At 46.0% G+C, this 17,510-nt stretch overlaps 1 protein-coding gene across 1 annotated transcript; it reads right to left on the bottom strand.

The window, feature by feature from the left end:
* Positions 1 to 5,115: 5,115 nt before the first annotated feature.
* Positions 5,116 to 6,369, bottom strand: LOC109761599 (uncharacterized). The gene is made up of 2 exons (XM_020320416.1): positions 6,086 to 6,369; positions 5,116 to 5,539 (listed from the first exon to the last, which is right to left on the bottom strand). The coding sequence occupies exons 1-2, from the start codon at positions 6,367 to 6,369 to the stop codon at positions 5,116 to 5,118; spliced, it is 708 nt and encodes a 235-aa protein (XP_020176005.1).
* Positions 6,370 to 17,510: the final 11,141 nt, after the last annotated feature.

Here is a 17,510-nt window from a genome sequence, read left to right as displayed (position 1 = left end):
GCGCCATGCGCCAAGGGCCTGCTCAACCCTGGCGATGACGCGCATCACGATGTCATCCATCGTGTTTCCGCGGAGTGCCTCATCGACGACGGGCCGTGGCGCCTGCTTGTTTTCGTTGTCGACGAAGTTAATGACAGAGGCGGCGCTTTGGTGGGTTGGCATGCTTGGAAAATGTGGATGTGCTACAGGCTGCGCTTGTTGCCTCCGTGTGTCGTGCGCCGCCTAGGTTTGTGCACTAAATCGCTGGGTGGCGGGAAACCGGTGAGGAAATGGCAGGAAACGGTGGCGTGTTCATAAAGTGCCATCAATTAATGGAAACTTAGGATAGAAGGAACATCGAGCTAGCACAAGAAGTACATGATGATCAGATGATCATTTATCCTAATTAATTATGCATGTAATAGTTTACTTGAGTGTGTGGAAATGTCATGTGTGTACTAGTCACCTATGTAATTGGATGTTTGTCATGTATTACACACATCTTGTTTATGTGAAAAGTTTCTGTTCTCTTGGCTCAACGCAAACAGTTTATTAGAATGAACCGTATGCCCTCCATTGCACACAACTTGATCTGGTTGAACTGTTTCTGTTGCGTTGCCTAATCGAAAACAGTTCATCCGAGTGAACTGTATGCTGTATATCTCACACACCTTGATCAGGCTGACCGTTTCTGTTATGTTGCCTAATCACAAACAGTTCATCCGAGTGAATCGTAAGCTGTATATCGCACAAGCCTTCATCTGTCTACCCGTTTCTTTTGTTCTGCCACATTGCAAACAATTAATTGAACTGAATCGTATGCGCTGCATCACACACATAACTAAAATCTGAACTGTGTTTGATGCATCCGTCATAGCAAACGTTTTGTACCTTTTTTGACGGGTATTTTACACCACCGTTTGCGATTAATGCATCGCACACGGTTTCATCAAAGGGTCTCTGATCGTAGTGTTACGTTAGCAGCAACCTGCAGTAGAGCTTGTTTACACGAATCATTTATGTTCTTTTCGCTCATCGCAAATAGTTCATCTATGTGAACTGTATGCCGCATATCACACACATCTTGTTAAGTTGAACCATTTTTGTTCTCTTCCCTAAATGCAAACAGTTCGTCCGAGTGAACCGTATGCCGTATATCACAAACACCTTGATCTGGCTGGCCGTTTCTGTTATGTTGCCTAATCACAAACAGTTCATCCGAGTGAAACGTAAGCTGTATATCGCACAAGCCTTCATCTGTCTACCCGTTTCTTTTGTTCTGCCACATTGCAAACAATTAATTGAACTGAATCGTATGCGCTGCATCACACACATAACTAAAATCTGAACTGTGTTTGATGCATCCGTCATCGCAAACGTTTTGCACCCTTTTTGACGGGTATTTTACACCACCGTTTGCGATTAATGCATCGCACACAGTTTCATCAAAGGGTCTCTGATCGTAGTGTCATGTTAGCAGCAACCTGCAGTAGAGCTTGTTTACACGAATCATTTATGTACTTTTGGCTCATCGCAAACAGTTCATCTATGTGAACTATATGCCGCATATCACACACATCTTGTTAAGTTGAACCATTTTTGTTCTCTTCCCTAAACGCAAACAGTTCGTCCGAGTGAACCGTATGCCGTATATCACAAACACCTTGATCTGGCTGGCCGTTTCTGTTGCATTCCCTAATAGAAAATAGTTCATCGGAGCGAACTGTATGCCGTATATCGCACACGCATTGATATACCTGCCCATTTCTGTTGTTCTGTCTAATCGCAAACAGTTTGTATGGATCAACCGTATACCCCGCATTGCACACATAACTAAAAGCTGAACCATGTTTGATGTCTCCGCCATCACAAACGTTTTGCATCTTTTTTGATGGTTTTTTACATCCCCGTTTCCAATTAATGCATCACACACAGTTGCGTCAAAGGGTATCTGATCGCAGTGTCGCGCCCTAGAATTTGCACATGGGCCTCATGTGCGACTGCAGCGGCGCCAGGCGCTACGTCAGGAACTCCTTCATGAGCATTCCCCTCGTCAACACCTTGGACTCCATATCTGAGGATATCTACTTCAATACGGGCTCCGTCCGGAGGCCGAAGAGCTTTGTGTGGCCCCTCCTCTTGAGCCGCTCGGGCAGCGCTATGGCAGCTCCAGGCGCGGGTTGAGACCCTTGGTGTCCAGGAAGACCCAGTGATGCCAGAAGACCTCCACCTTCCTACCGACGTTCAAGAGGACATTCCCTTATGGACCACGACGAAGGAGACGTAGGCCAAGCGCTGTGTCCGGTCGTGCAGCCGCAAGCTGAAGAGGTGGCTGAAGAGCGCCATGGAGGGCCTCAGTCCTACGAAGGCCTCGCAGTAGAAGGCGAAGACGAACAAGAGCAGGATGGGGTTGGGCTGAAGATGGAGGGCCTGGCTCCTACAGTGATCGAGGACGTCACAGAAGAACTCCAAGAGGGGTGGGATGAGCCCCGCGAAGATGATGTGGAGGAAGAATGGATAGGTCGTCCGCGCCAAAGTGTTTCGCTCTGCGGAACTGGCCCAGATCAAGGTCTCCCCCATTCGTTGTCTGTCCGCCGTCTGTGGGAGTGCGGGGCTGAGATGCCCCACCTCGGTGATGGAGGACGCGTCGAGCACAAGCAAAGGAGAGGAGGAGGTCGCTGTCTGAGCCATAGGCTTCGACTTTCCGGGTGCCATTGGTGGGGTTGTCGGCACTGAAGAAGAACAAGGAAGATAGCAGGGTTATGATCATATCTAGAGAAGCTATCGGCTGATGGCGGGGATCAGGAGCAAGGCGAGTGTGGGCAATGATGGCCATGTGGTGCACGCTAGTCTTTTGTCAGCCTGAGCAATTGCCGAAGCGACGTGGGGGAGCGCAGGCGTCCATGTCCTTTCAAGCGCCACGCGTCAAGCCTGGCCCGCAGGCGATTAGGGCCCACAACGTTTCAACCTCCCCTCCTTGGATTCACCTCAAAGCTAGCCCGAGCACGCCTTGGGTCGGGGGCTACTATCTGCATTCTGGGAATGGGGGTACCCAGATCTGCCTGCCTGCGGCCCATTACTTGGCTACCTGTACGGCCTGGTACGGCTTAGCTACGAGACGCCCAGGACAAGACCCTCATGAGGCCCCCGTGGCCTCGCGTGGAGAACAACGTCAAGACCTCCCGAGGGGCAGCTCTCCGAGCCTGCCTCCCGCGGAGCAGAGATTTCAATGCAGGTACCTAACCTCACGAGGATCTCCATGATGTAAGCCATGACAACCAAGGCCAGGCTTGCGCCAGCGGGCATAGAGAGGACAATTTCCTCTTCGGTGCTAAGGGAGCAAGGCCAGGCACAGGTTCCCGAGGAAGGCCCAAAAGCTTTCCGTTCCGGTGCAATGAGACCAAGACCACGAGCTCGGCAGGACGGATGTCATCATCGAGCCAACCGCTGCATCGCGGCCAGAAGTTTTGCAAGCGAAGACCGTGTTTCGTCACGATAAGATGTACTACTTGTCCCCTTTCAAAATTGGTCGTTGTGGGATCCCTTCCCGCCTAAGTTATGAGGGAAGAGGACCAAGGCCACTATAAATGTAGGTTAGTCTCCACCATAGAAGGGGATTGGATCCATTCCAACCTCACTTCCTGAGCCCTCGCGAGACCGCCCACCCACTGTACTAGTTCATCCTCAACCTCCTCGTGAGTCCAATCCACCCCAAAGCAAGAGTAGGGTTTTACACCGCAAGGTGACCCGAACCTGGGTAAACTGCCATGTTCAACTTCTTCCCCGCTCGCATGAACTCGACGAGGCTAGGCCGTAGTGTGGTGAGCTTAAGGTTGGAATAGCTGGAGATCTTCGCTCACGCCCAAGAGTTCGAACCTTCTTGGGTCTGCACAGCCCTGAATCCGACAAACTGATCGCACAGATCCGTCGTGTCAAGATGTACTTATTTTGTTTGTCCTCCAACTTTTGTCTACACTTATTTTATAGCAGTGTTTAGTTGAAAGCGAATTGCAATGCTTAACTGACAGCACATCTTGCTTCAGCATATTGAACTGCATTCGTTGGGGGTGCAGACTTCATCGCTTTTGAGAACTGCAGTTGCGTGATAATTGTGGGGCGGGGGGCTTGGTGTTTTGCGCCGTGAGAATGTGTTGGGACCATTAGGGTGTAAGTCACATCCGGCTCAAGTAGGCCTTGCCTTGCTGTACGTATGCTTCACCGTGCGCTGTGTATATGTGCTAATGTGTAGTCCCACCTCACCCCTCGAGAGCGCACTCGGCCGGTTTATTATCCCTAGCGAGGCAACACTCTCGAACTCCTCTGGTTACTGTTTGGGAGCTTATACACGGCGCTCTCTAGACTATTTCCTCTAACCTATGGGCCCTTGTGTGCCCGACCACATGCATCGTGGCTCAGAACAGACTCGCCCGCATATAACTGTGGGCGCACACTTAGTACGAGACTAGGTGGGGCCTGGTTGCACCTGGGCGGTCAATTTTTTTCTTTTCGTATTGCAAGCAATTTTTTTGCACTGCATGTAGTTGTGTATTTCGTATGCATCATTTTGTATTACTTGCACCAACGTTGCGGAATGCACTGCGAGCACTAAGTCTATGCCTTATGTACTGCACGAAAGTGCATGCACTTCCTCTTGTGCACTGCATGTACACACCTTATGAACTGCCTGATATTACTTTCGTTAGCTCCATTCACCTTTTGTTTATAATGGTTTGCGGATTATAATTTTTTAGAAATATAAATATTAATGAAGCCGCGTTTAGTGGGTGGGAGGAGCTGCAGTCAAAACTCCACATACTATACTTCCGCGCTGCAGACGTGGACAAAGAGAACTTCATGTACTTTGCTTGTGTACTGCATTTTCCTTCGTTATTCAGTGTCTATTGAAAGTTGTTTCAAAACAATTTGTTGGAATAGTTTTGTTGAACTATGTTTTTGAAACTATTTGTGTGTTTGTAGTATGTTTTGGTGTCACACATCAGATTTTTTCAAACATGTCTGAATACTTGTTCTAATACGAACTCAACAATCAAAACCTAGTAGCAGCGACATTATTTTACAAAGAAACATTCAATATGAAGCAACGAACATAAGCAAAACCTAGCTATATGTTCATTTCTAGTTGATGTATGGGATTACAGCCTTGTTCTTCTTTGCTTCTTTTTCTCTTTTTGTCCTGTCTAGCACCATTATGACATCGTAGATGATTCTCCATGACTCGTAGGTTGCGAATGCATCTATTGCTGCATACTTGATAAGCTTGTCTAGTAGCGGGCAAAACCCCCACAGAGTATGGTCTTCCTTGCAGTTGATTTTGTTCTTCATGTCATAGTAGTGAATGACGATCAGCCTTCCGGCAACATCTGCCAAAGAGTCAGATTTCTTTTTCTTGTACGGGTCTCTCCATTCCACCTGAATATCAATATAGTTGTCGGAGTTGATCTCCAAGCAAGATAGCTGCAGCTTGTCTTTGTCTCCTTCAATAGCAAATCCGGCGAAGGTGAATTCATCATTCATGTGGAATTTGTCCAGTTCCATTGGCCTGCATGATGTTTGTATACACTGAATATAGTGAGACAGTACCAGTTATTTTGAGAACCACCCAATGTTTTTTTGATTTTTTGAGCTGAGCTGCAATATGAATCCCTAAATCTGTTGCAGTGAGTAGTTGCTAACACTTTGTACAGCATAACTAGTAAATCTCAAAATAGATTCCAGAAACAAATGCATGTTTGTGCATGTTTTTGTCTTTAATTGAAATTCATAAATGATTCAGATAGATTGGACTATGATGTTTTTACCTCCAAATCCATACAGGATTGAAAGTGGGCAGTAATAGTGCAGTTTTCTAATGATCAGGTAGATAATTTGTATTTGGTAAAACAAAATCAAACTATGTGGAATTCTAGATCATCTAACTCAAGAATTGAACACATGAGTTACATGGAGTCAGCCGAATACCATCAATGAATTCCTACGCCATGCTTTTTAAAAAAGAGAAGCCAAGTTTATATAATGGCATTTGTGATGAAGAAAATGTAAAATCAATATTGACAACCAAGGGTACTGATTGATAATTATTTGTCACATGTCTTTAGCTGCAGAGATGTGGTAGACAAGGCACTCTTGTTCTACGCATAGCTGGAGCACTACTGCCCGCTGTGGCTTCACGTAGTGCGTGTACTCGACATCATCGCCGACTAGTTTCACGGGAATTCCGCCGAGGTTCCTCCTAAGCATGGACAACATCTTGTGCACGTCTATACCCTTTCTTGTGCAAACGACGTTGAGCTTGTGGTTGTCGTGTAGGTCAACATTGTGGAGCTCCCTCAGGTACCTGCGGCGCTGCTTGTACAGAGGTGCATCCGCCATGGCTCTCCTCTGCTCTCTCGCGTTCGTTCTAAAGAGAGAGGTTAGTGAAAGGACGTGGGGTGAAGAAGAGGAAATGGGTTTTTGGGGGGACGAAGTAAGCGTGATTTCTCCTCTACTCTCTCTACTCTCTCTGACAGGACGTGGGAGTGGTGAGCGGGCGGTAGCGTGGTGGGGTTGTGGTTTCAGTTATGTAGCAACTACAGAGAGGTTCTGCAATGTGGAGGTTGGGCTAGTGCGTTGGAAATCCGAAACGGTGTCGCCTCTTTTTTGTGACAACTTCAGATATGCACGCAACTGTCAGAAATGAAATGATTGTGTTTTCGGTGAATATTCTTACTAAGTGCACTTCTCGGGTATCATGATGGAACTGCCGATGTCCATAAATTGTACTGCATGCAACTGATTTTATTCTTCGTATCATTTATTAGGTCGGACCAAGATTCATACAGATGTAAGTGCACTGCTTTTTCGACGGAGTGTTTTTTTATTTTCTTTATTTTTATATGATGGCGATGCATCTTTTGTGGGGGTGCAGGGTTGTCTGGGTATGTGTACCAGACAGCTATGCTTAAATAATAGGGCCGCATTCTTCATTTTAGTCGAACTGCAATACATTCGAAAGGGGGTTGCATTCCGTAAGCAACAATATTTCCTGCTTCCACATGACGAACTGCATTATTGTAGACCGCGGACGGCATTTGTACGTTGATTTTGGGCTTCTTGTATTTATTTATGAGAGCGAACTGCGGTTTCTGGCAGTGCCCACACACATTTTTTTGTTGTGGTTATTCATTGAAAAAATTAAATTTTTGTTGCTATTTTATTTTTATTTTTTTATTTATGCAGTCACTGTTTTATTTTAGTGGGCCGTGGTATTTTAACCTCTCTCGCGTGTTGGGCCTTTGTTGGGGAGCAAAGACACATTTGGCCGAAGTAGGCCCGCGGGCACGGCTGGTTCATGGTGTGCTATGTTTATGCGGTAAAGTTTAGTCCCACCTTGCCCGCCGAGAGCGCCCATTACAGGTTTATAAGCTTTGGCGAAGCAATGCTCTCGAACTCCTCTAGTTAGTAATTGTGCGCTTATACACAGTGCTCGTTTACACGTCCTTCCTGACTTGTGGGCCCTTGTGTGCCCGGCCCCACACATCGTGGCTCAGAACGTACTAGACTACTATGCGTGTAGACTTAGTACGAGACTGGCTCAGGCCTGGTTGCATCTGGTCGGTCAATTGTTTTTCTTTTTGTATTGCGAGCCAAATTTTTTTGAACTGCATGTAGTAGCGTTTTTCATATGCAACATTTTGTACTGCTTGTGCCAATCTAACGGACTACATTGTGCGTATTTACGGACTACACTGCAGGCGCTAAGTCTATGCGTTGTGTACTGCACGAAAGTGCATCCCTTGTGCTTCTTCTAAGCATTCACTTCATCCACACACATTGTGCACTGTCTGTTTTCAATCTTGTGAACTACATTCATCTTTGTTTAGAATGGTTTACGAATTATAATATTTTAGAAATATAAATATTAATGATCTGCGGTTAGTGGGTGGGAGGAGCTGCAGTCAAATACACATTTTTTATCTTTCTTTTTCTTTGGTAACGTAAGCCATTGTTGATTTTCCTTCATTCTTGGTAACACAAGTTTCATTAACTCTCATTTAATTTTCACTTTTATTTTCTGCGTCGCTAAAGCTTTTGCATTCCTCTTCTATATATCTAGGCCAACTTCTAACCTTCCTTAGTTCATTTCTGCTCAATCCGCGACTTCTCCCCTTCCTCCAGCCTCCCTTTATTTCTTTTCATTTTCTAGGGTTTGATGCGGTGGCTCTAGGCCCCTACGCGAATCTCTCCTGTTGCGGCCATGGTTGTGGTGTGCCGATGGACTACGATTGCTCGGCTTGCTCGCCGGCCAGTCCTGCTCGCCAGGGGGGACAAGGTCTTGTGCCGAGCTAGGAGAGCGAAGCAACTTCCATATGGCACAATATTCACGGATGGATAGGATCTGGACCATATAAACGTTGTTGCGCTCTATTCCGCCCTGCTTCGCCGTGGCCTTGGCTGCACAAGTCCTTTTGTCTATCAGCTTATGCCCACAGACATGGAGACTCACTACAAGATGGTAATTTTTGTTTGATTTGATTTTTCTTTGTGACTTTTTTTTTATAATTCCATGCTAGTCTAAACTTCTAGTATTTTAGGAACACACTTCTTTTGTTTTATTGAAGTGTACTGCACGGTGTACTTATATCTTGTTTTTATTTTATTTTCCTTTGCGTGTATTTAGCTCGTGTTTGTTTGCATGTACTATGATGCTCCCTGAATATAGATTTCGTACTACATGGTTACAATATGTGAACTGCTTAGGTATGAGATGAACACTACTTGTTTTCACAATTCTTCCCCGTTTACGGTGTGTACTACATGCAAATATTTTTTAAGAACTGCATGATAGTTAGAAGCGTACTGCATATTAGCACGTTCCGTACTGCAAGTACCGCCCTTGTATAAAAGGTTTGTAAACTGTGTGTGTGTTTTATCTATACTGCTTGTTGCACTATTGTGTACTACATGCATCTAATTTTAAGAATTGTGTGTGTGTTTTATCTGTACTGCTTGCTGAACTACATGATAGTTCAAAGCGTACTACATATTAGCATGTTCCATACTGCGAGTACCGCCCTTGCATAAGAGGTTCGTGAACTGTGTGTGCGTTTTATTTGTACTACTTGTTGGACTGTTGTGCGCTTCATCTAGCTCGCGTCTATACTGGGTGCATGTTTTTGCTGCTCTGTGCACAATATGAGAATTGTACTGCTAGTATCGTCCTCTAACAGTTTTATTATTTTTTGCAGAAAATCCCCCAACAAGCTGTAAGGTATCTCTGGCTCAAGAAGAAGGGAATTCTCCAAGTTGTTCTTGACAATGGTCACCCGAAACTAGCTAAGTACAGTGTCGACGTTGATGGGTGGTTGTATCTGTAGAAAGGCTGGAAGGAATTCGTCATTGAGAGTGGCCTGAAGTCTCAGCAAGTTGGTGTCCTCAACTTTTTTGAACTCGAGGATCGTATGGTTAGAATCATGTTTGACGTGATTGGTTCAAGTTATGAGGTTGATTGTGGTAAGTACTTTTGCGTATTGAATGCTTCGTCTTTTGACGTGATTGTAATAAGTACTTTTGTAATCTGAACTGCCTGGCTTATAAGTCAAAACTTCAAGCTGCCTATGAGTTAACTGCATTTTTTATTGGTTTTGTGGATCAAAGTGCATAAATGTTTACTCCAGACTGCTATATATATTGTTTTCTCTATACATAATTTCTCTCTTATGCTTTAGTGGAAGAACTCAAAGTCAACGGGAAATTCGTGTTTACACATAATTTAAACTGCTACATAAGCCATACAGCTATGCAAACTGCTACATATATGATTACTTTATTGAACAACATCTATTTGGTCGTTAACCTACTGCTTCTTCATGCTGACTGGAGTGCATCTAATATTGCACTTTGTCTTGTTTATCATGGCGGTGTTGACGCTTCTTGTCTTTGCACCATTGTGTTTTTAGTCCCTCGCATGCTGGTTGATAGCGGTTTTTCTGTTCCAGCGCTGTGAACTGCAACCTTCTTCGCTCATCGCATGCTGGTTGATGGCGGTTTTTGTTTCCAGCACTGTGAAATTCAACCTTTCGCGCTCCTGCCATGTGTTTTTGTATGTGGTGTCGTTCTCAGTTGTTTCTGTACAGCAGCATTCACTTATGTTCTCTGACTTTGTTTGGTGGTCTTGTGGACATTGTTTCTTCATGTTCTTCGTCCTCTTCTGTAACGCCCACGATGCGGCTATATCTCCCACGTGTCGAGGCACGACTTAGAGGCATAACCGCATTGTGGTTTTGTCGCAAGAAGGGTCATCTTCACACAATCCCATCTAATGAACAAGAATGGGATAAAGAGTTGGCTTACAATCGCCACTTCACACAATACATATATAAAACATACATCATTCAGAGATACACACATAGGTCCGACTACGGAACCAAAAGAAAAGAAGACAACCCAACTGCCAGATCCCTATTCGTCCCAACTGGGCTCCACTACTGATCAAAATGAAAAGAAACAACACAACGAACAAGATCTTCGTCGAGCTCCCACTTGAGCTCAGTTACGTCACCTGCACTGGTCTCATCGGCACCTGCAACTGTTTGGGAAGTATCTGTGAGTCACGAGGACTCAGCAATCTCACACCCGCGAGATCAAGACTGTTTAAGCTTAAAGGAAAGGATGGGGTAATGAGGTGGAGCTGCAGCAAGCACTAGCATATATGGTGGCTAACATACGCAAATAAGAGCGAGAAGAGAAGCAACGGAACGGTCGTGATCTAGCAATGATCAAGAAGTGATCCTGAACCCCTACTTACGTCAAACATAACCCTGAAACCGTGTTCACTTCCCGGACTCCGCCGAGAAGAGACCATCACGGCTACACACGCGGTTGATGCGTTTTAATTAAGGTCAAGTGTCAAGTTCTCTACAACCGGATATTAACAAATTCCCATCTGCCTCATAACCGCGGGCACGGCTTTCGAAAGATAATACCCTGCAGGGGTGTCCCAACTTAGCCCATTATAAGCTCTCACGGTCAACGAAGGATAAACCTTCTCCCAGGAAGACCCGATCAGTCTCGGAATCCCGGTTTACAAGACATTTCGACAATGGTAAAACAAGACCAGCAAAGCCGCCCGAATGTGCCGACAAATCCCGATAGGAGCTGCACATATATCGTTCTCAGGGCACACCGGATTGTCCAAGCTTCCGGTAGGCCAGCCCAGAGTTGCCCCTGGTGGCCACCGGCGACTGACAGGTTGGACCAACACTCAGAGGAGCACTGGCCCGGGGGTTTAAAATAAAGATGACCCTTGAGTCTGCAGAACCCAAGGGAAAAAGGCTTAGGTAGGCAAATGGTAAAACCAAGGTTGGGCCTTGCTGGAGGAGTTTTATTCAAGGCGAACTGTCAAGGGGGTCCCATAAATCACCCAACCGCGTAAGGAACGCAAAAATCAAGGAACATAACACCGGTATGACGGAAACTAGGGCGGCAAGAGTGGAACAAAACACCAGGCATAAGGCCGATCCTTCCACCCTTTACCAAATATATAGATGCATTAATTAAATAAGAGATATTGTGATATCCCAACATAAACATAATCCAACATGGAGCAATCTTCATCTTCACCTGCATCTAGCAATGCTATAAGAGGGGCTGAGCAAAAGTGGTAACATAGCCAAACAACGGTTTGCTAGGAAGGGTGACAAAGGTTAGAGGTTCATGGCAACTTGGGAGGCTTGAAAAGCAAGTGGTAGGTAGCGCGGCATAGCAATAGAGCGAACAGCTAGCAAGCAAAGATAGAAGTGATTTCGAGGGTATGGTCATCTTGCTTGAGATCCCGCAAGGAAAAAGAACGAGTCCATGAAGAAGACAAACGGACGTAGTCGAACGAATCCTCACAACTCTGGAAAGAAACCGAAGCTAACGAGAGAAGCAACCCGGAAAGAAACAAACAACATAGTAAACAACCACCACATTCCCATGGCATGATGCAAAAACAAATATGATGCATGTCCGGTTTAATGAGGCATGGCATGGCAAAGTGCAACAAACAACACTACAAATTAAGTGGAGCTCAATATGCAACGAGTTGCATATTGACGAAACACCACATCAATTATTTAGTTCTCTCTCGTTTATGGACCCAACAATATTAAATGTTTTTAACCATGGCAAGAGGTGAAGCATAAGGAAACTACCTATTTAAGCAAGTTAAATGAGGCCGGAAACAAACAACAACAATTCCGGAAAATCCTCATGTCCATATATTGGGATTGGTACTGTTCTGCCATAAACGCAATTTTAATATTGTTAAACAGAAAAATAAAGTGCACCAAGTTAAACTAGGCATTTTTCTACCCCATTTACATATAAAGTTTATTAAAATCCGAGCTACGGTTATTTAGTTATGAAATAAATCATTTTAACATATTATTCGAGCAAATTTAATCAAACAACATTTTAAACAATTTTAATATGGGTGAAAATGGCATATTATTAAACTACACAAAATTCTAAGCATTTTACATGTTTAAATCATGTTAATCCGATGCACGGTTTATTAGTTATTAATGCATGAACGTGAGGGGGTTTTCTGTAAACTATGAACTCCTGGATAATGCTAAAATCGCAGCGCAGGGAAAAAAATAACACGGGCCGCATCTTGCTGGTCCGATAGAGTACAGGAGGGGGTACAGGAGGGGCTTCTCACCCATGGGCTTGGCCCGGTGAGGCAGAGGCGAACTGGGCCGGATCTGGAGAAGGCAAGGGGAGGCTGCTGGCCCAGGCGCGGAGGCCACGCACGACTGCGGTCAACGGGGTGAGCGGGCGAGCTGTTCGCTTCTGAAGAACAGAAGCAGCAGCAGGCGGGACGAGGCGCTGGCTCAGGCGAGCGAAGCAGAGGCGCTAGACTTGACGGGCGGCGCAGATGGTCTCCGGCGAGGGCACCTGTGGCCGGGGACGGGGCCCAGGCGGCGGGATCCGGCCAGAACGGGCAAGGGCGGTGGAGGTGGCTCCTTGCTGGAGAGGAGGTCGGCGACGCGATGCAGAGGACGCAGGGGAGTCGGGGCGAGAGGAGCAGGGGCGGCCACCGACGAGCACGCGACGGCGGATCCGGCCATGGGGCGCCGGACTTGGCCGGAGAAGGGGCGGAGGCGCGCCGGGTTGGGGCGGCAGTGGCTCTGCTCGTTGCAGGGGAAGCAGATGGCAGCGGCAGGGAGTCGGCGGCGGCGAACGAGCGCGAGGCAGAGGAGGCAGGCCTGGCGACGAACGAGGTGAGGAGGCGCTCGGCAGGAGGCGAGGCAGGCAGCGGCGACGAATGAGGTGAGGAGGCGCTCGGGCACCTGCCGCTGGGTCGAGGCTCGAGGAGCTCCTCTCCTTTGGTGCTGGACACGCACGGGAGCCGGGAGGGGAGGCGGCTGGAGGATGAGGAGAGACGAGGGCGACGCCTGGAGCAGCCGCTGGAAGGGCTCCGACGAGGCGAGCTAGGGGAGGCCTCGGGCGCCATGGCTTTGTTCCTGGGAGGAGGATGAAGAGAGATGCCGAGAGGATTTGGATCATGGTGCGGGCTCTGTTGGTGGGGAAACGAGGGAGGCAGCGGTCGATGGATTGGATGGATCAGGTGGAGAGGTAGTTGGCTCGGGATGGATCCCGAGGAAGATGGTGGCGGCGGAGTGGGAAGGATGGGACAAGCTTCCTAAAGTTTAGGGTTGGACTATTTATATAGGTAGAGGATTAGGGTAGGGGTTTCACGCGATCCGTCCGATCGTAATCGGGCGGTCGATAATGAGTAGGCTAGAGCGTCCAACAAAGAAAACGGAGATGTTTTGTAGATGTTAGGGGATGATCCGGACCCAACGGTAACGAAAGTCCGGTTCGGGTTCGGGACAAATTTCGGACGCGCGCGAGGGGCGATGCACTGTGCAAAGAGGGACTCCGGTTTAAGCAAGAGGGAAAACGAAGAACGAGGTTGGTCTCGGAAGGGTCAGCGGAAGCAAGGGGGGGACGCGGCCACTACGAGGGGATGCAAGTTTTTAAAACATGGCGGCAACGAAGTGCCGATGCAATGCAAATGATGCGATGACGAATGCAACAAACAAATAAAACACAGCTGACTCGCAAAACAAGGAAGGCAGACGGAGCATCGGTCTCGGGGCGTCACATCTTCACTCTCCTCTTTTGCCTCCTCTTCTTCATCTTCTTCTTCATAACCCACTTCTTCTTCACTTGTATTGCCATCTTCTTCTATGATTTCATCTTCTTTGTCCTCCTCGTTTTGTGATCTTGTTCTTTTGGGGCAATTCCTTGAATTGTGTCTGTCCCTCCTATTGCACATGCTGCAAAGTCTCAGTTTCGTCCATTTCTTAGTGTTGTCAGCAGAATCTCTGTTTGGTTGTGCATCGCCATGGCCATGGTTTTCTTGTTCATGTCTTTTTTTACACGTCCTGGAATTGTGGCCTTTGATGGCATTACATGTCTTTCACCTTCTTATTCCTAGTGGTTGACCATCACTGTCCAGCTCAGGCTGTGGCTTACTGTTTTGGTCATCATTCTCCTTGCATGCAGCCTTTTTTCGGTTGCATCGCTCCCTTTCTTCCTCCCTCTCGTGTTTGAAACAGGAGGTGGAAGAATTGTTTATTTTTTTATTGCACCAGTTGCACTGTGTTCTGCGTTTTCTACTTGTTTGGTATTCTTGTCAAGATGGGAATTCTCTGCTTGTTTTATTTTTGCTGCTTCTTCTTCTTTGTTGAGCACATCAACTTCCTCGATCAGTGCCCTCATACCAGACAACGCCGTGTGGTACCCGGTGTCGGACCTTGTCCCTCCGTTTGCAAGGTCCATTACTATTTCTGAGACCATTTTTCTACGACAAAATAGTGAACTTCCATCTAGAGCTATTTGTTCGTAGTCTCTTCTGTCAAACGTTGGATTTGATCTTGCGTTCTGGATGTATATTTTCATGATGTACACCTTAGGAATCTTCAGTACTCTCAGGTGGCAAAGCATGCGTACCACATGGACGCAAAAGAGCCCTGCAGACAACACATGTTTCTTTGTTTTGTAAGTGAACTGCATGAAATTAATAAACACAGATTTTATTACTTGTTGATTTTAAGGAACTGAACTTCACTTGGTTTTGTCAGTTACTTGTGCAAGTGGATGTGAGCTTCATGCATGACTTTTAGAAATTAGGATTTTTGTGCTAGGGACTGTACCTGTGTGTGTCTAGAGTTTGCACTCACATTCGTAGACACATTTTTTCGTCAACAACCACTTGGAAATTATGCATTGCACAATCAAATGCATCGGATCTGTTGTAGTGGTGTACGAGGTATTTTGTTGGGTTCTCAGGGCCCTGTTCTGCTCTGAATGCAATGCTGCAGTAGAGTGTTTCTTTAAAATCTGCAGAAACTGCCCTTGTGTATAGTTTCGATAGCTGAGCTTCGAGCCGTTGTCTTTACTTCTGACTGCATGATTAGAAATGCAGCGTTACGAATCAGACAACTGAAAAATATTATTTTTTTGTAGATATTTTAGCAGTTTTTTATGGACATTTTATTTACCTCATTTCCAACTGTCGCTGCATGCTCGACGGCCTTCCTGGTCTGAATGCACTTGTCCACCTGTTGAGTAAACAGATCGAGATCATGCTTCTCTTTGATGAAGTTTTTCTTCAACATACGGTTCATACTCTCACTTCTCTATGTGGAAGTCAACCGAGCACAAAAAAATTCCTTGTAGTAAGCCGAGATCCACTCGTGCATGTCATCCCACAACAAATTCATCACATCCTCATTTTGCAAGTCGTATTTCTGCATGAGGTCCTTCCATGCCCGTTCAAATTCTAACGGCATTAGTGGGTGGTTCAGCACCGCAGTGAGTTCATCCTTGAGTTTCTCGTGCGCCTTGTACAACAAGGGGAGGTGGTCTTTGTACTTCTTCATGATGTGCCACCGACACAACTTATGTTGCCTTCATCGAACAACATTGGTCCGAGAGGCACAGGTAGTGTTTTTATTAAGTTTTTTATGTGTAAGAAACAAGGAAGAAATAGAAGTGTACCAAACAAACGTAAGTATACAGGTGTTGTATTGTATCTGTGAGCATGCAGATTGGCGGCTTATATCTCATACACCTCAAGAATGTTTTGAAAACCCACTCGAACGACAGCAAATATGGTGATCAATAGATGATGGTTCACTCCCACGAAGGCTCCTAGTGGCATGTGGAATTTGTTAGTTTTATATGTCGTGTCAAATGTAACACAGTCTCCAAAATCTTCATAAGATCCTTTGCAACTTGGGTTGTCCCAAAAGACATTTCTTACATTGACGTCGACTCGTAATCGTAGAAGAACTCTGGGTTGATCTTCCACATCTTCTCGAAGAAATCCAGAAGTTTTGTGACGTCATCTTGAGACTCTTCTCTGGCAAACTTTTGTTTCCTGCATTTCAAACTCAATGCAAACTCATCTCTTGAAAAAAGAAATAATCACCCACAGAATGCTAAAGCGATATGTTCTGTGACGTGCTTACTTGTTGACCCTGTCGCGGCTAGTATGTCCCATGAACTGAAGACCAACGGACATACACGACAGCGTTGACATCGTCTGTGCATGTGTGTGGTTGTCCAGCTGCATGTCCTTCACCAACTAGTCAATCAAAGGATCGTCTCTTTTGTGTGAGTGCATGTACAAAAGTATCCCGGGGCTTTCTAGCATCTCGTGATTGTGGTTGAACTTAACCATTTCTATTACAAATCTGCCATTCTTCCTCTTTTTCACTCTAATTTTTGCCTTGCAGCCAATCCTTTTTGATGTCTTCTCATGTTTCAGGTCATAATCTAACACAGTCTGCTTGTGCGTCCCTTCTCTTGAGCAGACAATATATGTATTTGTCTTGTATTTTTCCCTCTCGCGTATGCCAAACCCTGCATATATTGCATAAGTGTTGTAAAAGTCTCATGCATTGTCGTGCGTGGTGAACTTCATTCCAGCGGTAGGTACGAGTCAGAGGCATGTTTTTATCCTCCATCAAGTGCAATGCTCTATGAGACAAAGTGTATTGTTTTGTTTAAATACGAGAACTACATACTGAAGGAAATATGCCCTAGAGGCAACAATAAAGATGTTATTTTATTGTCGGTGGAAACGACACCTATGGAATCACTGGGATCCCTTCTATGGTTGGCGGGCACGGGGTTGTGCAAAGAGCGGGTCTGGTAGTCAGCACAAGGATCGTTTACCCAGGTTTGGGCCATGAAGATGCGTAATACCCTAGTCCTGCTTTGATGTATATTTGAGTGTTCTTCAGCTCTCGAACTCGCTACGGTGCGTGTGTAGTCCAAAAGATCCGAATCCTTCTCCAGTACACCTCGGGCCTCCTTTTTATAGACAAAAGGGGTTGCCAGTGGCACACAGGAGGTGGAAAGGTATACAGTTTACAAGCTTATCACCTGTCATTACGGGACAAGGCGCATTGAATGCGCTACTTAGGTGTCCCATTGCTTTAGAGGGGACGGCAATGAGGCCCGTCCCGTCT

The sequence above is a fragment of the Aegilops tauschii genome, chromosome 4 (genome assembly GCF_002575655.3).
Source record: "Aegilops tauschii subsp. strangulata cultivar AL8/78 chromosome 4, Aet v6.0, whole genome shotgun sequence".
NCBI classification, from domain to species: Eukaryota; Viridiplantae; Streptophyta; class Magnoliopsida; order Poales; family Poaceae; genus Aegilops; species Aegilops tauschii.
This window is presented reverse-complemented; position numbering and strand designations above follow the sequence as displayed.